The following is a 22,836-nucleotide window of genomic DNA, read 5'->3' as shown; positions in this document are numbered from 1 at the left end:
TCAATAGAAACTTGTTCTCTCACAGAAGGTAGAAGCCCCCAGTCAAGATGTCGGCAGGCCATGCTCCTTCCCAAGGCTCCAGGAATTCTGACTAAAGCACAAAAGAGAAGCAACTTATAGCAGGAAAGGGTTTCTCCTGGCCCCTGGCATCAGAGGGGTTTCAGGGCATTATAACAGGAGGGAGTGATGGAGTGGCTTTGGTTCATGGTAGAACTACATGGTGGAAACTGTTCGTGTGTCAGCTGAGCAGGAAGAGCCAGAACCAGCACTGAATTATAACCTGCAAAGGTCACCCCTTGGAAGAACTTACGTCTCCCATCTGTGTCCATTCCATTGCTTCCCAACAGAGGAATGAGCACACAGTTCAGACTCAAGTAGTAACATTTACCTCAGACTCCGAAAGTTCATAGCCATCTCACAGTGCAGTCCTCACAGTTTTTGTTTTTTTATTTTGCTTATGGGTGCTTTGGCTTCGTGTTTGCCTGTGTTCCACATGCATGCCTGATGTCCTGAGAGGCCAGATCCCCTGAAATGAAACTGGAATTGCAGATAGTCATGAGTAGCCATGCATGTGCAAGAAGTTGAACTCAAGTCCACTAGCAGAACAGCCAGTGCTCTTAACCACTGAGCCATCCCCCACCCCCAGTCTTAACAGCCCCAACTCTGTTCAGATGTCTAAAGCCTCTTCTGAAACACAGACAAACTTTGAACTGTGACCCTCTATAACACCAAAAGGAGTTACACACTCCCAAGGTACAGTGACAGGAGTCAGCATCCTCATTTCCAAACAACCGGAGCAGGAGAGCCATAAGATAGACTCTGGCAAGTCCAAAGCCAGGCAGGGTGCTTACTAAACCCTAATGCTGCTGCCTTTGAGATACGTGTCATGGTGTTGACTCTGACAGGCTTGGCAGCCCTGCCCACATGACCCTGCTGCTTGTGACACACATTCTCCCTCCTGGTCTGGGTTCATTCTTTGCTTGCAGATTTTCTCAACAGACATCCTATGCTCCTGGAATGTCCCCAGGCCTCCGTTGACATTTATGCTTTACTCTCAAAGCTTCACACATAATCTGTCAGGGGCTTTCCTCAGGGAACCTGACACTGCTGCTTACTGACAGCCTCCCTGGCACTTCCTTAAAAATGGTGGGGAGATGGCTCAGTTGGGCATGGTGACAGCTTGTCCCTGGGACTCACTGACTAGCCAGCCTAGCCTACATGGCAAGCTCCTGTCTTAAGAAACAAGGTAGGGAACTCTTGAAGAACAACACCTGAGGTTTATTCAGGGAGAAATAACTTACAACAGAGACAGATGAAAGCCAGCAGGCTCCAGTCCCAAGGATGCCTCTAGATGCACCCTGTCTCCATCCAGGAATTGAGAGAGTCTTCCAGGGTCCCCTACCCCACACCAAGTTCCCCCAGGGACATTTTGGATTCAGAGTGTCACCAGTTAATCTCTGGCATCGATTGGCTTACAACTGTTCCACCCACTCCCTCCATTTTCCTAAACATTACCATCTTCCCACTTTGTGTATCTGTTTCTATGGGTCTCACGAAGACTCCAGCCACTGAACTTAAAACCCTCTCTAACCTTCCTAATGTGATTGCATGAATAAAGACCCCAGTAGTAGGAATTGAATCCATCCTTTGGGGGATTCAGTTCAGTCACTACATAGCATAACTGTCCAGCCCAGCCCAACTGATAACTAATGTCTTGCAGGCTCTAATTTGGACATTGTCTGTACTGTGTGTTTACCTTAAACCTTACTTCAGCTGCATAGGAGGATCCTGTCTCAAAAAAACAGCCAAACAAACAAAACAAACCCCAAGATAAAGTCCGTTACCTCAGTCAGTAAATACCAGAGCCAAGATTCTAGCCAAGTTTGCCAGTTTTAATTCTTTCTAGCACTAGGTCCCTTTCATTGACAATAATAAAATAAATAGATCATAATAACTGATCTGTTTTAGCTTTGAAGCCTGGTCAGTGGTGCCCAGTGTGCCTGGTTACTACCCTTTCATGAGCTACAGAGGCTGGGCTCTCTGCCTGTGCACTCACACTCAGAGCAGGTTGGCGTGCTTACCACTGCCAGCCCCATCTCCAGATGTTCATCTTCTGCTTGTTTGCTTCCTCTCTGTTTTGTAAATGGAGACAGAGCTTTTCTTCCATCCTGACTATCCAGTCCCAAATAATCCCACAAAAGCTTGTATTAATTATTTGGCCTATTGCCCAGGCTTATTACTAACCAGCTCTTACAACTTAAGTTAACCCATTTCTATTAGTCTACATTTTGCCACGTGACTTTGTGGCTTTACTGGTCCTCTGGGACATCTTGTTCCTGTGGTGACTGGCTCACCATCTCTCTTCACCCCACCCTTCTCTCTCCCTGTATCTCCGTTTGGCTTTCCCGCCTGGCCTTATTCTGCCTTGCTATAGGCCAAAGCAGCTTCTTTATTAACCAATGAGAGGAATACATATTCTCTGCATACAGAAGGGTTATCCCACAGCACTGTTTCATTTGGATAATGTGTTTCATTGATGTATCTTTATTATTCTTCCTCAGCTGCACTTAGTGTGCAGGTAAATCAAAGGAATACTTCATCACTGGTGCTAGTTTTTTGTTTGTTTAATTTTGCCTTTATTTTTAGGTAGGAGTGTGTGTGTGTGTGTGTGTGTGTGTGTGTGTGTGTGTGTGTGTGTGCATGCGCGTGTGTGTGCAGGTACATGAGTACAGTGCCAGTGGAGGCCAGAAGAGACTTCAGGTCCACTGGAACTATATTTACAGGCACTTGTGAACCATCTGACATGGGTACTAAGAACTAAACTTGGGTCCTTTGATGAGCAGTCTGCACTCATAACTGCTGAGCCAGTCCCAACATTTGGTTCCTTTGTATTTTTTGTTTGTTTTTGTTTTTGTTTTTGTTTTTTGAGATAGGGTTTCTCTATAGCTTTGGAGCCTGTCCTGGAACTGGCTCTGTAGACAGGCTGGCCTCCAGCTCACAGAGATCCACCTGCCTCTGCCTCCCGAGTGCTGGGATTAAAGACATGTACCACCAGCGCCCGGCCTGGATTTTTTTAGGCAAGGCTGACCTCAATATTCATGTAGCCAAGGCTGGCCTTAACTTTCTAATCCTTCTGCCTCTGTCATCTATGTGCTAGAATTACAGTCTTGTAGTGCCACACCTAGTTCATTTCCACATCTCCCCTGAGGTTTCTAGTCTGTTCCAGTGTGCTGTCCTTTTTTTCACTATGAACTGTACTGTATTCATTATGTAATCTCATGTCTGATAGTTCCACTTGTGAATCTTATTCTGTGAATTTGCTTTATATCTCGGCAGTGAATCTTTCCCCATTTTGTCTTGCTTTTATGTGTATGCTGTGGTATTGTTTAATGCCACACACTGTGAGTAGAGTGGTAGATGCCAAAGTAAACAGCATTTACACTTGGCATTTACACTGCTTAGTTTGGGATCTAGGCTGGGGTCTGTCAGTAACTGAGCTGGGTCTGGGCTGTTTTCCTGTCATTCCTTTTGGTGCCCTTCAGGTTCCCTCAGATCCCTGTGTAGAGTAGTGGAGTTTTTAGTGTCCTGTTCCATGCTCAGCCCTGAGCAGGACCTTTTGTGTCCTGTCCTTATGGGAGATAGCCATTGTCTGTTACTTGGTGCTGTTTGTGGGAAGGCATAGGGGTTGCTGGTTCCCCTGCCTGTCTTCAGGTTAGGACATGCTACTAGCCACAGGAACAAGGCGATATCAGTGGTTCACCCCACCCCCTTCCCCTGGCAGCCACACACCACTTTTGGTCTTTGGTGGAACTTGGTTCCAAGGAGGCCTTAAGCCTACCAGGGGCTGAGGTTTTTTGCTTTGGCTCTTCTTCCAGAAGCAGTGGGCCTTTACCTTGTTTCTGAGAAAGTAATCTACTCCCTCCCCAGACACAAACATGCTTCACATCTGCCTCTCTCCAATGACCCTGGGATCAATGGGTTAACTGCCCTCTCCCAGCAACTGGAGGCTTTTTCTTCCATTGAGAGCCCAGGAAATAGGAGGTGCTCCAGGCTTGTCCCTTAGCAGCAGCCAATTGCCTCCTGTACACCTGTGCCACCAAGGGGAACTCTGGCTGGCTGCTTGACACTGGTCCCTCCTGCCAACACTAGGAAGCCTCTGCAGAAGAGTGTGCAAGTGAATGCAAACACCACTGTATCTCAGGCTCTGAGTGTCCCTCAGTGGAGAGTTGGGCTGACGCAGTCCCTGGGAATCTGTTACAGTTTTAGCTGCCGCCGTCTCGAATGCTCTGTGGTGGTCACCTCTCCCCTGTGCTCTGCACAGATGAGCCCATTTCTGTGGCTTCTTTCATACTTGTTAATGTTAAATTTCCATGTTTTTTTGAGATATCAGCTTCTGGTTTTTAGCTTTCTCATTACTAGGATGAGGAAGCAGCTTGCTCTGTGTGTTTTCTCCAGTGCTAGAGATCAACTCCAGGGACTCACATGCTAGGTAAGGGCACTGCCACCGAGCTGTCATCAGTGTTGAGACAGGGTCTTGAACTGACCATCCTCTGACCTCAGCCTCCTCAGTGTTTGGACTACAGGCCTCTACCACCAGGGCCAGCGAAGCAGCGTGTTTTTATTGCTTTTCTGTGTGCTAAATCGAGAAGAACTCCCCTAAAGCCTGCTGGAGATGTAGCTCAGTGGGAGAGTACTTGCTGAGAATGCTCAAGGCCCCAGATTCCATCCCAGCACTGAAAAATAAACTTCCTTTTAAATCCCATCCCTACACTCCCTCCTGAAGTCTTTCCCTTCCAAGGTCGTGATTATGTAAGACAGAAAGGGGTTGCATCATCTTTCTAAAGGCCTGTCAATCAAACCCAGTCCAGAGAAAGCATGGCTGACACAAAATGTGGCTAATTCAGTGTGTCATGAATCTGGAATTACCCTTCTCCTTCCCCTTGGGTGATTTTGGGGATCCAACCCAAGGCTACACATGCTAGGCAAGTGTTTCCCTACAGAACTATTCTTCCAATCCAGAACTCCTTGCGGACCTCTCGTGCACCTCTGAGGTACTGGAGACCCTGAGGAGATGACTTCAGTCTTCAAAAGATGTTTTCATGCACTTTATCTCGCGTCCTCTCGCTGTCATAGGATACGGGAGCAGATGGTGGCCCTAAACTGGAAACACAAAGAGAGGCCTGGGAATGAGGTGCAGCCCCTAGGATCACATGGCTCTGCTGGTCCTGAATCCAGACTGTCTGACTCCAGCCAGACCCCAGCCTAAGCTGCTCTCCTGAGCACTGACTGTAAGGTCTCCTGGGGGAAACCAAATATCTGTAGTCATTCGTTCAGGGTGTAAGTGATTCCTTCTGTGATTTGATCCTAAAGCCCAAGGTGGTCTGGTTTCGTAGCTGGAAACAATGTCCCTAATAGGATCACATTTCTTAGGAGTTTGTTTGTGCCCGAATTAGAGAGGAGCCCAAGGTTGAGACTCAGCCACATTGTCTTCTCTTCTGCAGCTCTGGTGGGCGCCTGCGGTGGGAACTACTCAGCCATGGCAGCCGTGGTCTACTCCCCTGACTTCCCTGACACCTACGCCACTGGGCGGGTCTGCTACTGGACTATCCGGGTTCCTGGAGCCTCACACATCCATTTCAACTTCACCTTATTTGATATCAGGGATTCTGCAGACATGGTGGAGCTGCTGGATGGCTACACCCACCGTGTCCTAGTCCGTTTCGATGGAAGGAACCGCCCACCTTTGTCCTTTAATGTCTCCCTGGATTTTGTCATTTTGTATTTCTTCTCTGATCGCATCAATCAGGCCCAGGGATTTGCTGTCTTATACCAAGGTAAGACATCCTTACCTCTGGGGGCATAGGTGCCTCGGCTTTCTCTTCCTCGCCAGGGTTTACATGGCTAAAGTGGTTCTTTAGGGGCAGACTTGGACCTACTGACTCAGCTGCAGATGATCTCAGCATTGATTCACCCCCCCACTTACCTCATACAACTCCCCACCTGCCGGTGCACGCCATCCCACCTTCCGGTGCACACCATCCCACCTTCCGGTGCACGCCATCCCACCTGCCAATGCACCCATCCCACCTTCCGGTGCACACCATCCCACCTTCCGGTGCACCCATCCCACCTTCCGGTGCACGCCATCCCACCTGCCAATGCACCCATCCCACCTTCCGGTGCACGCCATCCCACCTTCCGGTGCACACCATCCCACCTTCCGGTGCACACCATCCCACCTTCCGGTGCACGCCATCCCACCTGCCAATGCACCCATCCCACCTCCCCCCCCTCCCACCTTCCGGTGCACACCATCCCACCTTCCGGTGCACCCATCCCACCTTCCGGTGCACGCCATCCCACCTGCCAATGCACCCATCCCACCTTCCGGTGCACGCCATCCCACCTTCCGGTGCACACCATCCCACCTTCCGGTGCACACCATCCCACCTTCCGGTGCACGCCATCCCACCTGCCAATGCACCCATCCCACCTTCCGGTGCACACCATCCCACCTTCCGGTGCACGCCATCCCACCTTCCGGTGCACGCCATCCCTCCTGCCAGGGCACAATTGGTTTATATTTCAGTTATACTATTTTAATAGTTTTGTTTATTTTAGATTTTATTTGCGTCTATGTGAGTGTATTCCACATATATATGGGAACTTAAGGAACCAGAAGAGGTCATCAGATCTTCAGGAGCTAGAGGGTGTAGGCAGGCAGCTGTGAACTGCCTTACATGGGTGCTGGGAACAAAACTCAGATCCTCTGAAAGAGCAAGCCATTGAGCCATCTCTTCAGCCCAATTTTAGTCGTTTTAGCAATTTTAGCGCAGTTTCATAGAGAATGGACAGATAAGAGGTGACTGACTGGTGGAATTGGAAGGCTTCCAAGTGGGCACTTCACCCATCCACTTCTCAACATCTCGGGCAGTCCCACAGACTAATTTACCATCTTTCCTGGAGGGACTACAGAACACAAAGCAGAGAAACAAAAAAGCAGCTTCAGTGTCTGAGGAGACCGGTCTCGTGGCTACAATCAGCAGTCTCTGTCTTCTGCCCCTGCAGAGCCAGGCCAGAGCCTGACAGGTTCTGCTTTGCCACCAGGGAGACCAGCAGAGGAATCCCTGTGTAGACTTGAATCAGAACAGACCTCATGACCAGTTGTGGCTCCCACCTGTAACAACAGCTCTTGCTCTTGGGTGGTAGAGGCTGGAAGATAGGAGTTCAGGGCCATCCTCAACTCCATAGCTGGAGGCCATCCTGGGCTATATGTCTCAAAAAGAGGGAAGTGTGGAGGCAGTGGTTCAGTGGTCGGTGCGGGACGAGCATGAGGAGTAGAGTTCGGACCCTGGAGTGCACGTAAAGCTGAGTGGGTGTGGTGGCCCACCTCTAATGCCAGCCTTGGGAGGTGGAGATGGGGTCCCCAGAACGGGGCACTCTGCATGTGTTTGAGACTGCCTTGTTGAGTAGCATGGAAGGGTGTCTGAGCATCAGCCTTGTGCCTCCTCACATATTACACATCCCACATGCATGTACATCCACACACATGCAAAGCAATCTCTCACAGAGAGAGAAATAGAAAGGGCCTCAGGCCAGCCAGAGCAGTGCCCTCCTTCCTGCTGTCTTCTCGGCTTTCTCTAGTTAACCCTTTTGATCTCCTAGCCACCAAGGAAGAACCACCACAGGAGAGGCCTGCTGTCAACCAGACGCTGGCAGAGGTGATCACCGAACAAGCCAACCTCAGCATCAGCGCTGCCCACTCTTCCAAAGTCCTCTATGTCATCACCACCAGCCCCAACCACCCACCGCAGACCGTCCCGGGGAGCCATGCCTGGGCACCGTCAGTTGGGGCCAGCAGCCACAGAGTGGAAGGTAATTCTCCCAACACTTACAGAAACAAAGGCACTTGTGGGTGCTGCTCCTTCAAATGCAGGTTGGGATATTGGCTCTGCAACCTCTAGGCTGCATGGCCTCTGAAAGAAATACTCTTATCAGCCTAGTTCCCTTCCAAAGATGGATTCTGTGTGCCTTTGGTAACTGTGATTAGCAACTAAGCTGGTCTCTTCATCATCATAAAAAACAAACATCATGCTAAGAGCATTTTTCTAAAGCCCCAGTGTAGAGTTCCTCAAATATGTTGAGTCAAAGGTGCATGCAGGCAAGACGTTGGCTCAGCTACAGAACATGCACCAGAAGGGAAAGGAAAAGATAAAACAAAAGATACAGAATTCCTTCAGTGATGCCATGCAGTGTTCTAAACACTGAACCATGTATTGAACCAGATAAACTCCTGCCCTTCTTTTGTCTGGAGACGTGAGTCCAGTTTCCAAGTTGAGGCAGCATAAGGCCAGATATTCCTCCTCTTCTGCAGAGTGAAATGCACACAGAATGCTAGGACAATACTGTGCATGTTTTCTATGGGTTACCAGTGGGAGGAAGGAAGCCAGAAACACTGTCAAAGGTCAGAAGTGCTAAGAGCTATGAAGAGAAGCCATGCAGGAGAGACCATGGGCCATTAACTTCCATGGTTAAGCTAGTAGAGCTGGCAACAGATGTCCTTCCCTGCTTTTCTGTTGAGGATACAGTCCTTGAATGAGCTGGGGCACTGAAGACTACTGCCATCTATAATTTGGTCTTGAGGTCTTTACACTGTTCCTTGGCCTCTGTAGATCTCACCATAAAAGGTCAGGGAAGGAGCCCTCTCTAGCCCCACCTTATTTGACTGTGAATTCCAGTAGGATTTCATAGGTCACACTTCTCATTGCTCAGATGAGAAAACTGGGACCCAAAGACTTCTAGATAACTGACTGTTGAGTTCTAGTGGCAGACAGATTTATCACACCCTTTTGACTTTGAGTCTGATGTTTGGAACTTACCAGAGGGAGTTTCAGAACAAGGCAAAGTCATAAGAAAGTTCCATGCTTAGCCAAGCTCTGGTTACTACCACTGCCAGGTTTGGTGGCTGCTCCCACCTGCAGGGTCCACAGAGCCAGATCAGCATCCCTGAGCTGCCGATCTCCTTTGGAAAATGAAAACAAACTAATCTGGTGAGCTCTCTTTGCACTTGTAGGATGGACCGTATACGGCCTAGCAACCCTCCTCATCCTCACAGTCACAGCCGTCGTTGCAAAGATCCTTCTGCATGTCACATTTAAGTGAGTACAAGAGGAGGGGGGAGGGGCTCAGCAGTTCTTTCCTCTGTCACTTAGTTTGTCTGGGTACAGTTGTAAACAGAGTGTGCCTCCAGAGGCTGGGTCCCAGGCAGCTGCCTCTTCCTCTCAAAAGAAAAGACAACAGGACAAATCACTCTGAGGTGCAGGCATTCTGTGTCCACTAGATTCAGCTTCAGGAAGGGTTGAGACCATTCTGGCATAGGAGACAGCAAGTGTCTGCTGGGGGCTTGTGCTGTTCCCTTGAAGAGGTTTGTATTGAAGTCAAGCTTCCTAGGACAGTCCTGTGCATTTTTCTCAATGCCTCTAGAAACTAAGAAAGTCTTACGAAGAGAATTTCAACATTTCTTTGACAGTTCCTTACATGCACATGACATACTCTGCTGACAGTCACCCCATGCCTCTCTTCTCCCCTCCTTCTCTCATCACCCCCACCGAGCCACCCTCCAGCTCTCAGGTCTTTCTGTTTTGTTTCTGTTTTTACTTTGTGGCCCACTGGGCTCAGGTAGGGCTGCACACATAGGTATGTGTGTAGCACTATGCACTGAAGCATGAGCAGCTCTCCAGTGGCCACGCCCCCAAGACAGTGACTTCCCATCTCCAACAGCCTTTGACTGCCTTAGCTCTCCCAGGCGAGGCTGTGGCCCACGAGCCCCTCCCTTGCCTGTGACTAAGTGTTTAGGATTCAGTCTTATACAGCTGCCATGAATTCCTGAGTGCCAAAGCCTTGTCACAGCCATGAGACAACATGCCGCGTCACCTGACTCTTGCGCTGTTCCCTCCTCCTTTTACATGGTGACCTTGGAGAGGTCTGTGTGTCCTGTTGGTGTCCCAAACTCTCTCTTATTCCAAACTCTGGGTGACCAGTAAGTACACCTATTACCCTAAAAATTATTTCTAAACATTTATTTAAGCCAGGCACCTGAATCCTAGCTACTTAGAAAGCTAGAACAGGAGCATTGTGACCAAGGCCAATATGAACAGCTCATCAGAACCCTCTTTCTGCTAGGTACAGCCCCTCATGTCTGTGAGCTCAGCACTCAGTAGGCAGAGACAGGAGCATTGTTGCAAGCTTGAGGCGAGCCTGGACTACAAAGTGACACTGTCTCAAATAAAACAAAAAGCAAAACCTGCCTTCACTTAAAAAAAAAAAAAAAACTTTACCATTGTCAAGTGTTGGTGGGACACACCTTTAATCCCAGCACTCGGGAGGCAGAGTCAGGCAGATGTCTGTGAGTTCGAGGCCAACCTGGTCTACAGAGAGAGTTCCAGGGCAGGCTCCAAAGCTACAGAGAAACCCTGTCTTGAAAAACAAAACACAAAGACCTATCATTTAGTTCTAACAGAACTGAAGAACGTTGTTCCCTGTGTGCTCTGCCTTCCAGGCTGTTTGTGTGTTGGAGAGCTCTTGCTTTCTCTAACTCCATTTATCTTTTCTGTGGTTCCCACTTAACAGCCTTCCTGAACTCTGAGTTCTGGTACGAGCCTCCCTTCTGGTCTCATGTGCCCTTGTTGCAAATGTTTACACATGGAAGCCAGCTGTGGCCACACTAGTGACCTTACCCATCTCCTCTCTGAACTTCTTCAGTAGAAATAATGGCCTTACTGTTGTCAGCTGAGCTCATCTTTCAGACAGACAGACACACACACACACACACACACACACACACACACACACAAAGAGTGAGATGTGGAAGGGTTCTTATATGGATATCTGTTGAGAATTAGTTTCAGAACACCATGTGAATGCCAAATCTTGAGTTTTCTCAAGCCTCTAATGTAAAATGATGTAGGACTGAACATGACTCATGTCCTCCCATACAGTGTCCACTCCAGTGCATCTCCACACGGCCCCTCCCATACAGTGTCCACTCCAGTGCATCTCCACACGGCCCCTCCCATACAGTGTCCACTCCAGTGCATCTCCACACGGCCCCTCCCATACAGTGTCCACTCCAGTGCATCTCCACACGGCCCCTCCCATACAGTGTCCACTCCAGTGCATCTCCACACGGCCCCTCCCATACAGTGTCCACTCCAGTGCATCTCCACACTGCTCACAGTATCTAACAGTGGCATTGCAAAGTAGTTGTTAGTGAATAATGAAAAGAAGTCTGGATGTGTCAGCCCAAACTAAACTTTTTTTCAAGAATTTTCACCTGTTGTCAGCTGCCCTCTCTGATATAGAACCTGCACCTTCAGGGACTTACTAAGTGTGTTAAATGTCATAATTGGCATTCTAGGAAGCCTCTCAGGGCTAAGTCGTGTGTGTGTGTGTGTGTGTGTGTGTGTGTGTGTGTGTGTGTGTGTGTGTGTGTGTGTGTGTCTGCAATAGCCACAGGGTGCAGTGTCTCATAGCAAAGCTGAAGCCCTAAAGCACATACATCACTCCTCTAACACTGGAACCCTCCATAGCCTCCCTGCCTGTCAGGAGGTAAAGAGAAGGGTAGGCTAGGAACATGGCTGTAAGTCCGGGACCCCTGCTTCACACTGAAAACGTCCCCTTAGACAGGCTTCCAGGTAAATGGCATTTGTAGGTAGCATCCTTTTATTGGGGTGGGAGTAAAAGAAGAGGAAAAGAGAAAAGGAGTATTTGAAAATTCATAATCTCTTCAAACACCCTTTTCCAGCTTTGAGTTATTTTGACAGAAAGTCCTTTGTTACCTTGAGGAGACTCTGCCCTGCCTTAATGCCTATGCCCGTGGGCCATATTTCATCCTTAACTCTTGTCTTGTTTTTTGAGACAGGGTTTCTCTGTGTAGCCCTGGCTGTCCTGAAACTCACACTGTAGACCAGGCTGGCCTCAAACTCACAGAGATCCACCTGTCCCTTCTGGGACTAAAGGCGTGTGCTACCAAGCCCAGCTTCATCCTTAACTCTTTAAGGTAGCCAGCACCCTCCCCAAGGCCATGCCTCACAGGTACAGGTGCCTTGGGAGGTGGTGATCTGAATTCTTTGTTCAGATCTACTTGAACAATTATTTTCGTTTGACAGGTTTCATCGTGTTCCTGCTTCAGGAGACCTTAGAGACTGTCGTCAACCAGGGGCTTCTGGGGAGATCTGGACCATTTTCTATGAACCTTCCACTACAATCTCCATCTTTAAGAAGAAGCTCAAGGGCCAGAGCCAACAAGATGACAGGAACCCCCTCGTGAGTGACTAAAGCCTCACCGCACCCAGACAGGAGGCTCCTCTCTGAGCTCAAGGCTGCTGGGGTCCCTTCCCCATAGCCTCTCCATTCACCTAAAGCCTCATGGGGCCACCCTTCTGCAGACTTGGGAAGGGCACCCTCTTGCAGGGGTAATGTAGCCTGGAGTCCTCCATCACTTGCACTTAAGCTATGCCCGGCCTGCAACTCTGTCTCCACTGGGGACGCTAAAACCGGGCTGAGCTGACAGAACAGCTGGGCCTGATTCTAGATGACTGTTGGGTGGTGGGTAGTTTAGTGTGTGATGAGTTTTTCTTGCTTCTCTATTTTGTCCACGTATGGATCAGTTTCCCCTGGTCTTTACGGGTTGGAACAGAGCCAGACTGAAGAAATTCTTGGGTTTTCTTGAAGGCTGGCCTGGTTCCCTACCAGTGTGGTCTCCTGGATGTTAGCACCTCAGAGTGGACAAGGGTCCAGTGCTCTGTACTGGCCCTGTAGCTTTCTCTCTGATGCCGACTAGGATGTGCCTCATCTAGTCGGAGGGGACTGAGAGCAGGTCACTCTGGATGTCTTCTTTCTAGAGGATTCGCTGACCTGCAGGGCAAGCCTGAGGATTGAGCATAAAAAGTCCCTATGTTTGTCCATGGAGCAGACACTGCAAACTTCCTGTATACTAGACTTACCTAGCCTGCCCCAAGCAGTTCCCCGGCCTGTGGAATCTGCACTCAGCCAAGTCCTAGTTCAGAGCCAGGCGTTTAAAGGCTGTAGCATAGCGCTGCGGCTGTAGCTCAGTGGTAGAGGGCTGCCTTGCACACGTGAGGCCCCAGGGTCAGTGCTAGCACTGCGAAAAGAGGGAGAGAAAAACTGGAGGCAGCATCCCCTGGTAAGAGCAGACCCGTGCTTCCTGCATGAGGTGTCTGTCATTTTAAAAGAAGGCTATGTCCTTTGTCCCTTATCATGGGGACAGAGCAGTTAGGAATGAGGGTTCTTGTTTTGCCCCGTCACTTTGTCCCTTAGACGGGCAGGCGGACTACAGAAGTTGGCAAAAGGAAAAGGCAGGGCTTGGGAACTGGAGATCTTCCCAGGAGAGGCTGGAAGATTGAGAGTCCCAGCTGCAGTGGCTGCCAGTTGTGAGAGGAAGGGCCATCCCTGATGGAGAAGTCCAGCAGTCTGGAAGTGGCCTTTGTCAGCCACAGCTGAGAGGAACAGCCTGTGCCCTGAAGGTGGACCTTGGTCAGCGTATGGCTTTCCTGACAGCACTTGAGCCTCGGTGGGTGCGTGTGGGCCTCTGATCTCCTGGGGACCCTCATGGAGCACTACGCTTACCTCCCCTGCATCTCTAAGCCACTGCCATTGAGGTCTTTTGTAGGGTTCGGGTAACCCATCTGTAGCTGGCTGCTCCCGGGACAGAGGACTATGTGGGACCGTCAGGGAGCATCCTCAGGGAGAGGCAGTGACGAGAGCTGATGGGAGAAGGAAAACCATGTCTCTAGAGTGGGCCAGGGTGCTGGCCAGCTACAGAGATGCTGGGGCTCATCCTCTCACTTTGATCTGGAAAAGCTGCAGCTCCTGGGTCTGAAGACCGTCTCACCACACACGAAGACCACTGGAAATAGACTGACAGGAGCAGGTTCCACTCCAGGCTGTTCCTAATGCTTGTGGGATCCCCTGTGAAAACAGTCACAGAGTACCATGTGCATAGCGCAAAGAGGGTGTAGGCTCTCTCCCGGGGAGGGTTCAGCTGGCCAGGACACTTGTTTAGCTCTGATCACTGGCTCCAGGCTTCCTCCAGGCCACCACCCATGGGCCTCTTCACATCTCAGCTACAACTCAGCTGCCCTTTATTGGCATCCCCAGGAAGGTCAGGGGACATACCCATACGCCTCTTGCTGCTGGCCTTGGCACAGCCCAGCATTCCAGCATCCGCTTCCCCTCTGGGGAGCAGTCCCAGGAAACATCAACCCACCTTACAACAGCATGAGGCAGTGGGAAGGGGTGTAAATCACCCAGGCCAGACCTCCAGAAATGACAGCCACAGCCTGTTAGAACCTGCCAGCAGCATGTTTACCAGTCGGCTGGTAAACACTGAGTGCCGAGTGTTCTGGGAGAGGGGGCTTTTGAGTTGAGGAGGGTGGAGGTTGCCTGAGGAGAGCAGCAACACGAAAGACTGCTGGCCCTTCAGGGACATAGGAGCAGGCACAGACCGGCACCTGTGTCCCCTCCTACTGCTTTCACTGCTTAGAAAGTGGAGCCGGTAGGAAAGAAGCCTGTGTCTCCCCCACACCAGCAAACATGGCGCTGAGGCCGCCCGGAGAGAGCAAGGTGACCACACCTCTCAGACTTCTCGAAATGTGGGCTCCGGCTTCAGACCTCAGCCAAAAGCTCCCGAAGATCAAAGCTCTGGCAGGTACAGCTGTCCTGGCCTGAGCCAGCCCATGGGATGTGCCTGGGCCAGATGCCACCCCATGTCCCAGTGTCAGCCCAGGCCGGACCCCACCTGACCCTCCTCATCAGACACTGGTCTGTCGCCAGCAGGACTTGCACAGCTGTTACCACCCCCGCCCCCCTAGGACTGTCCATACTTAACCTTCAAGAGCACTTAGAGTGGATGGGCTCCCAGACTCTGCTGATTATCTGCAGGACCCACACTAGGTCTCCCAGGCCAGCTCCTCACTCCACCCACAGTCCTCCATGGTTACCTCTGGGGCTCCTCTGGGGTTTGGAATCTCTTTAAAAGTCTGCTTTGGGTATGGTCTGGGGAACTGTTAACCCTTCCCTTCCTGTGCCTTTGTTTACTGTCCTCACCCTACCTCCAGGCCACTCTCAACCTAGCTGCTCCTATATGGGGGGGGGGGCTTGTCAGACCTGCCAGCCACACCCCCACCCTGTCTGCCAACAGAGCCTGGGGGCTTCGCACAGGCTCTTGCCATGTTGGAGCTGAGCACACTGGCTGAGGCTGAGTGGGTAGGGGGACAGTGGGAGGTGACTCTCTCATATCAGAGGGACACATGCAAGGGATCCTTTCCTGCCTGCACAGGGAGCTGCCATCCCTGCCACCCTCGTGGCACCAAGACCTTGCCATTTCCAAACTCACCCTCCAGCAGGGATCTGACTTTGGACAATAAGGCTTTATTTGTAAATATGCTCTTAATATGCAACTTTGAGAATGAAATAGAAACATCGTGTATTTTAAAGTATAAAATGAAGTGTGACACACTGTATACAATTTAATATATATTTTTAGGGTTTTGTTATTTAAGAAAATGGAATGTGATGGTACTTAACTTTTACAAAAGAGAGAAAAATGTTATTTTTACTGTTTGAAGAAAATAAATATTCTCATTGTTGTAGAAACTGGTGGGCCCTAGGCTGTCATTTTTACAGGGAGTCCCAGGAGTCGGGCCCACAGCAAAGTATGCAGTGCTGGGCCTCTTCGCCCTCCCAGGCACTGGGCCAGGCATTGGCTGGCTCTCTCTGGGTTTCACGGTCTTGGGTTTCACCGTCCTGTCATTGCTTGCCCACAGCTAAGCAGAGTGGACCAGCTAAAGACCAAGACTCCACATGCGGCCTGATTGCTTCGGCCTCCTCACACTGGAAACAGCCATCACCCAGGCAATGGTGGAGAGACTGTGCCGCCATCCCCAGGAGAGCTGGGCTGGCCTCCCAGAGGAACCCTGCTCCTCTGCCCTCCTCTGCCCCAGTCTCTCTGTTGCTGGTTTGGTTTTTTAGATAGGGTCTATCTCTGCTGTGCTGCCCAGGTTAGCCTCAAACTCCTAGGTTGGCACATTCCTCCCATCTCAGCCTCCCCAGTAACTGGAAGTCAGTCTCGGTGAGGCAGCGTGAGTTGGTAGTCGGAGCACAGAACCGTAGTCAGCCGGCCAGGGTTCGGATTCTTCTGTCCTTCAGCCTGGAACCAGGAAGAGTGAGGCAGAAGGAAAGGGCTTCAAAGAGCTCCGGCCAGTGGCGTCACATTCCCAGCTTAGAAAGAACTCCTCTTTGCATCCAGAAAAGTCAGATGAGAGTGAAGAGACCAAGTGCAAGCTGACCAAAAGAAGGTGAAGATACAGATCTGGATTAGAGATGTCAGGGCCTGAGGAGGCCCCACCCCAGTACCGAGGCAGGAAAGGCTGACCACACCCATAGGTCAGGGCACATGCTTAGACCCAAGAGCCCAGGTTACATCCAAACCCCTCTTACCTCGGGGCCTCTGTGCCTAGTGCATTGGGTTGTGTGCACCATTACCAGCTCACATCATTAGCTAAATGGTAGCTGTTGCTTTTATTCTAGAATATACCTAGGGGTTAAGAAAACAGGTATCTGAGCCAGGCGGTGGTGGTGCACGCCTTTAATCCCAGCAATGGGGAGGCAAAAGCAGGCAGATCTCTGTGAGTTCAAGACCAGCCTTATCTACAAGAGCTAGTTCCAGGACAGCCTCCAAAGCCACAGAGAAACCCTGTCTCAACACCCCCCCCCAAAAAAAAAAAAAAGAAAGAAAGAAAACAGGTATCTGAGCTTGGTGTCTGGGCAGGGAGAAAAGCCACTCTGTGATTAGGATAAGTAAGTCACAGGTATCATAAAACCCTGATAAGTTTTATGTGGGCTGAATCCAGGGATGTCAGTGTGGGCAGGCCATTAAGGCAGATGGCCTGAGACCGCAAGAGGCTCTGATCTTAAGAGCGTCTTCCATGCTAATACCCTAATATCCTTGGGTATGTATAGACGGTGACCCCAGAAAGCTGCCGAAACAGTGTTAAGACACTGAGGCAGGTAAGAGGACTAAAGGGAACTGAGACAGGGCAGGGCTTTCCCATAAGCCAAGGGACCTACCAACAAAGCCCGCCTACCTGTTGTGGGAGACCCTGCCTGATGGCTTGCTGCTCCTCAGAGTCTCAGAGTCAGGAGTGATTTGGCTGGATTGAGTCTCCTCAGCCAGCCAGATCAGTCCAGCCAAAGAATCCCACCTCCACTACCTGAGATGTAGACTGTTTGTCAGAGTGATTCAGGGACCCCTAGCCCAGTCCCAGACCTGACATATATCAGCTTCCCTGAGAAGTGCCCACCATGTCTGACCACGGCTTCATCCATTTGGGAACTTTTACCAAAGTCAGTTCTGGAAGGAATTATCCATACAGCCAGCTGTGCAAATTGTAATCACTGCTGTGTCTACCCACGCGATGGGTAGACAGCTGCAAAGACTTCCAGCCCCAGATGCACCACAGGACAGAGGACTGGGTGCAGAAGATGTGAGCAACACAGCAGGTGTTCCCAGAGGCTGCCCCAGTGGGGACACTTCTGCCACCCTGTGGTGACCACACTGTGAAAGGCCAGCTCAACTGGAGTGTTTATCTTTTCTGAACTTTCCTGTTTTCCGAGAACCGCTGTCTTTCCATGATGGAGGATATGTGTAATGGCAGGAAATGGCTAGTGAGGACATGTGGGGCGGCCTTGCTGATAGATTTCAGACAGACTGTGCAGCAACACAATACTACATTAATGAGACCAGAATGTGCAACCGTCCTGCCCAAAGAACCCCCTTTGGATTATGCGACAACAGGAAGAGACCCCCAAGACCATTTGAATAGAGTTGGGAGCCACCTGACCTTGACCTGACATGTCACCCGTCCCCACAGCCTCTGATCCATCACCAGGGTGGCTCTAGCCTCATCCTTTGTCCTGCAGTCAAAGGCTTTTCACGTACAGGGAAAGGCTGGACAAAGGTGACCTTGTCTCCAAGCTTGTGAGTCACATGGCCATATCGTCTCCGGAGTGGGCCATGTGTGTTGAAGCTGTAGGCAGACTCTGGGGCTCAGAGAACTGAGGAGCCTTTGTTCCTCTGTGGCAGTGTTGGGTCCCCACAGGGGTATGTTTTTGCTCAGCTAAAGGAGACACTTTGGGGATAGAATATGCCAGCGTTAGAATACAGCACCTTCAAGTACAGCAGCTCTTGCCTGCAGCCAGAGTCTTCATTTCTGGTCTCCAGCTGCTCTCAGAGCTACCGGGGCCCCGCCCCCGGAACGGGCCAACACCTGCTACTGGGGGGTGGTCAGTGGGATTGACACGGAAGCCCATATCCAGGGCAAGGACACCCTGGGAAATGAACCTGTCAGCTCTGTGGGGGCTGGGCTGGGGAATGGCATTCAGCAGGAAGGAAGGACTTTAGCAGAAAAGGAGGCTGGAGGGCCTCAGGAGGACACAGAGAGGTCTAAATTACACAGGCGTTTTCAGGAGCAAAGCTACAGAATCCTCGTCGTTCAGTGGTAGAGCTACCCTGTTAATCCCAGCCACGAAACAAAGCATGGTCAGGGCTCCGTGTGCTGATCATGTGATCATATCTTAAGTGGCAGAGGCTGCAAGGAGTAGTCAGACCTCCGGTTTAGCCAAATACAGTTAAGGGCTTGCGGGCTGAGGGACTTGCCAGGACTAATCACAATGGCACTGGTGACTCCCATTCTCTACAGTGCTAACTGTGGCTCTGACATCGTGCCGCACTTCACAGACATCGCTAGATCCTTCTTTTGTTTGTTTGGCAGTTTTATCACTGGTCAAGAGGACCTACAAGCCTGGGGTCTTTCAAAGGTCCCCAGATTCTTACGCTGAACCAGGCAAAACAAAGAGTTCCCTTCAAGCCCGAGTCCACCCGCCATTAGAACAGCCATTTTCTGTTGACAAGTGTCCCCTGAGGGCTGAAGTTGAAGGCCAAGGGTCATCCGTCCTACCTTGGAACTGTAGAAGACCACTATCGTTTTCCTTCAATCCGTGTAGGAACTTTTTTTTTTTTTTTTAAGGGAAGTATGCCTTTGTCTCCGTGCTTCCCATATAAAGCTTTGGGGAAGAGACTAAAACCCACATCTTTCTCTCCCTTCCTTGACTGACGGAGGCCACAGCAGCAGCAGGAACAGCAGTGGTGGCAGCAGCCACAGGGGCAGATGTGTCAACCAAGTCAGCAAGTGGGAAGGTGTCCTCCGTGTCAGAAAAGTCGGGACCCATGTGTATCCACGGATGGTAGAATGTGATTGTCAGGCAGTGAGTGGGTACCCCATCTGCAAACACTGGCAACACTGTGAACATAGGAAGGGAGGGAGATCTTCGCTGAATTCAGCAACGTGTCTTCACTGGCTCCCACCTCCTTCGCCTCTGGTCTTTGCCAGCTGCACATCACTCTGAATATCAGTGGTACCCCGGGGATTTTAATGGTGATGCCTAAAGCCTAGAAGAAAGAGGCCTTCTCAGGCCACAGACCAGTGTGCTGGGTGGTACACTGACCTTATATGGGGTGATGACCCCAGCATGGGCTGCAGATGGCACCTTATTGGCCAGCAGCCGCTCTCTGACCTCAGTGAGGTCCTCCTTGTGCACACAAAGCCCGTGTCCTTCCACAGCTGAGTTGGTTTCCAGATGTCCCTGGTGGCCTTGCACATCATGGTGTTCTTGCCTCCCCTCAAAGGGACATGCAGGTCTGCAGGTCTCGCTGGAGCCCAAACTGCCTGCTCCCATAGGGAAGCATTTTGAGTGTCATTCAAAAGTTGGAAGTAGTTGGACTTCCAGGTTGGCCTGCCTTCCTTGGGCATCATGGAGGTGCATCAGGGATCTCCACCAAGGGTTTAAAGACCGTGTTACTGTAATGAGGATGCCTGGCAAGAACGCTGTATATAGGTTCTTAGTTGGAACAAGCCCCTGGTTGCACAAGCAGATTGACAAGAGGAAAACATGTTGGTCTCAAATCCTTTGCAACAGCCCAGCAATCTCAGAAAGGGGGTCAGTCAGGGGAAGTCATGGCCAGAATGCGGGATTCAGCCAGGGTCCACCAGCCCCAAAACTGGAACCCTTTCCACCAGCCCCCACCCCTCACTGAGCAGAGGAGTCCCAAATACGTCATCATAGATGTCTCCAGACAGCCCAGGAAGAGTGTATGCACATGTGCCTGGAACAAAGAAATGATCTAACTACACCTGTTCCTCTATCTGAGGACACACACTCCTTTAAGAATCAGGTGAGAGATGAAGAAATGCTTCAGCAGTTAAGAGCACTGTTTGGTCTTACCGAGGACCTGGGTTCAGTTCCCGGTACCCACATCTGTAACTCAGCTCTAGCACATGTGGTACGTAGACACGCATGCTGGCAAAAACCCATTTAAAGAATCAGATGAATGTGCACACCCCCTTTCCCCAATGATGCCACCCACTGGACTTGGCATGATGACACTGGAGGTACAAACATCAGGAAGCCCTCCATAGTCCCCAGGCTTGTGATCGATGTCCTCAGGAAGCCATGACAAATGGAATAACAGCTGCAATGGTAGTGATCATGGACCCATCCTTTAAACCATTTACACAAGGGGCTTGGCAAGCTATTTACTAAATACCAAACACTAATTTTTAATTATTTAAACTATTTCAGATTTTGGGAAGCATTTATTAGGGGGGCTGGGGATGGCACACATGCCACGGGGCATACATGGAAGTCAGCAAACAACTTTGTATTCGGTTCTCTCACTTCTCCAAGGATTCCGGGAATTGAATCTAGGTCACCAGGCTTTCAGGACAGCGGCTTTGACTTGTCTTGTCCTGCACAGCTTAGGTCCCAGGACTGTGACTAGGGGTGTTGAGGGAATGAAGACACAGAGACATATGATGGACTGGGCTCTCTGCTGGAAAAGCAAGCATGTTTATTCTATACATTTGAAAAGGAGGCAGCGTGATCATATAGAGCTGAACAAGGAGGCGGGGTTATACACAGATAAATGAGGAGGCAGGATTATTACACACAGGTAAACAAGGAGGCGGGGTTATTACACACAGATAAACAAGGAGGCGGAGTTATTATACACAGATAAACAAGGAGGCGGGGTTATTACACAGAGATAAACAAGGAGGCGGGGTTATTACACACAGATAAACAAGGAGGCGGGGTTATTACACAGAGATAAACAAGGAGGCGGGGTTATTACACACAGATAAACAAGGAGGCGGGGTTATTATACACAGATAAACAAGGAGGCGGGGTTATTACACACAGATAAACAAGGAGGCGGGGTTATTACACAGAGATAAACAAGGAGGCGGGGTTATTACACACAGATAAACAAGGAGGCGGGATTATTACACAGAGCTGAACAAGGAGATGCACATGCGCACAGACAATAAAAAAAGTCTTTTAAAGTTTTTCTAGACAGGGTTTCTCTCTATGGCCCTGACTATCTTGAAACTAGCACTGTAGACCAGGCTGGCCTCGATTTCACAAAGATCTGTCTCTGCCTCCCAAGTGCTGGGATTAAAGGCCTGTGCCACCACCCCCCGGGGGAAACACTTTTTTAAAGAGAAACCAACCTTACAAAACTTGGACGATGTCATAAGATACTATCTTGATCCCCACCCCCAGCAATGAACATCATGAGAAAGCCCTTTGCTCAGGGACCATGCAGTAGCAGGGTGTGCCCAGGCCTTAGCTAGCTCACTACCCCCACTCTCTCCCAATGCCTTCTTAATCCTCGCAGCAACTGTGTGAACTAGGTCTCCTTTCTGTCCTCACTCCGTTTAAATAACTCATCCATGAAGCACTGGAATCAGGTCTTGAGTCTCTCTCTGTCTCTCTCTCTGTCTCTCTCTCTCTCACACACACACACACACACACACACACACACACACACACGCACACGTGCGTGCGCACGCACACGCAGGAGCAATAGTGAGGGAGCAGAAGGGGCTGTGCCAGGGACACGGGCACACTCACTCACACATGTACACACACAGACACACACTCACTCACACACAGAGCATCCTGTCCTGAGAGAGCACAGCCTCCTCCCTCAGTCTGGTCTGCCCAGCAGGGGAGGGCAGCTGTCTTCTGGGGTTGTCTGTTCCTGCCCCACCCCCAGCTCCAAGGAAGGAGCGGGGGGATCCAGGACAGCTGGCCGCCCTCACATTGTTTTCCAGACCCCAGGTTCTTTTAATTATAACCAGTTTGCCACCCTCAGCAAGTCTTTGTTTCCCTCTACTAATACCCATGAGTTGGACCCCGCCCCCAAAGCCTCCCAGCCAAGCCGTGGGTTAAAATCATTTCCTTCCCACTAGAGACCCCACCAGTCTGTTAGGAGCTTGCCTTTCTTCTGTAAGAGTGAGGCAAGAGGGTTGCCTTGGTTGGTCAGGATTTGCCACAGGACTCTCCCCCCTTATTTGCTAAGGCCTTGCATTCTCCCTCCCAGAAACACTTCCAGTTTGAGCCATGTAGGATTTAGGGACACAGGGTGGGGGGTGCTGCAACAGTGTGCAGGACATGGTCTTGATGTCACACCCTGTGCGCTTAACTTTGGCCAAATAACCTTTCTTTCCAAAGAAACCAGAGATTTCCTACCAGAGAAACATGACCAGACCAAGGCTCAAAGCTGGCTCTGCTGCCACTAGTTCCCAGACTCCAAACCCCACTCACCCATCTGAGATAGCTTCCGGTGCTACACCAGAAGTCCCTACAGCTGGGATGCTAAGAAAGGAGGATTATGAGTTCAAACCCAGCCTATGC

General features: G+C 50.4%; 1 protein-coding gene and 1 pseudogene across 1 annotated transcript in view; one reads left to right on the top strand and one right to left on the bottom strand.

The window, feature by feature from the left end:
• Kremen1 (kringle containing transmembrane protein 1) overlaps nucleotides 1-15,676 on the top strand; it is a 67,825-nt gene extending 52,149 nt beyond the window's left edge. Inside the window, exons 6-9 of the mRNA XM_051200474.1 lie at nucleotides 5,502-5,834; nucleotides 7,666-7,875; nucleotides 9,074-9,158; nucleotides 12,168-15,676. Coding sequence (XP_051056431.1) covers nucleotides 5,502-5,834; nucleotides 7,666-7,875; nucleotides 9,074-9,158; nucleotides 12,168-12,336 — 797 coding nt within the window. The 3' untranslated portion in view covers nucleotides 12,337-15,676. The remainder of the gene's footprint in view (nucleotides 1-5,501; nucleotides 5,835-7,665; nucleotides 7,876-9,073; nucleotides 9,159-12,167) is intronic.
• Nucleotides 15,677-16,141: 465 nt separating this feature from the next.
• Nucleotides 16,142-19,889, bottom strand: LOC127233677 (60S acidic ribosomal protein P0-like; annotated as a pseudogene).
• Nucleotides 19,890-22,836: the final 2,947 nt, after the last annotated feature.

This window comes from Phodopus roborovskii, unplaced genomic scaffold (assembly GCF_943737965.1).
Source record: "Phodopus roborovskii unplaced genomic scaffold, PHOROB, whole genome shotgun sequence".
NCBI lineage: Eukaryota > Metazoa > Chordata > Mammalia > Rodentia > Cricetidae > Phodopus > Phodopus roborovskii.
The sequence above is the reverse complement of the archived record's forward strand: the minus strand, read 5'-3'. Positions and strand labels throughout refer to the sequence as shown.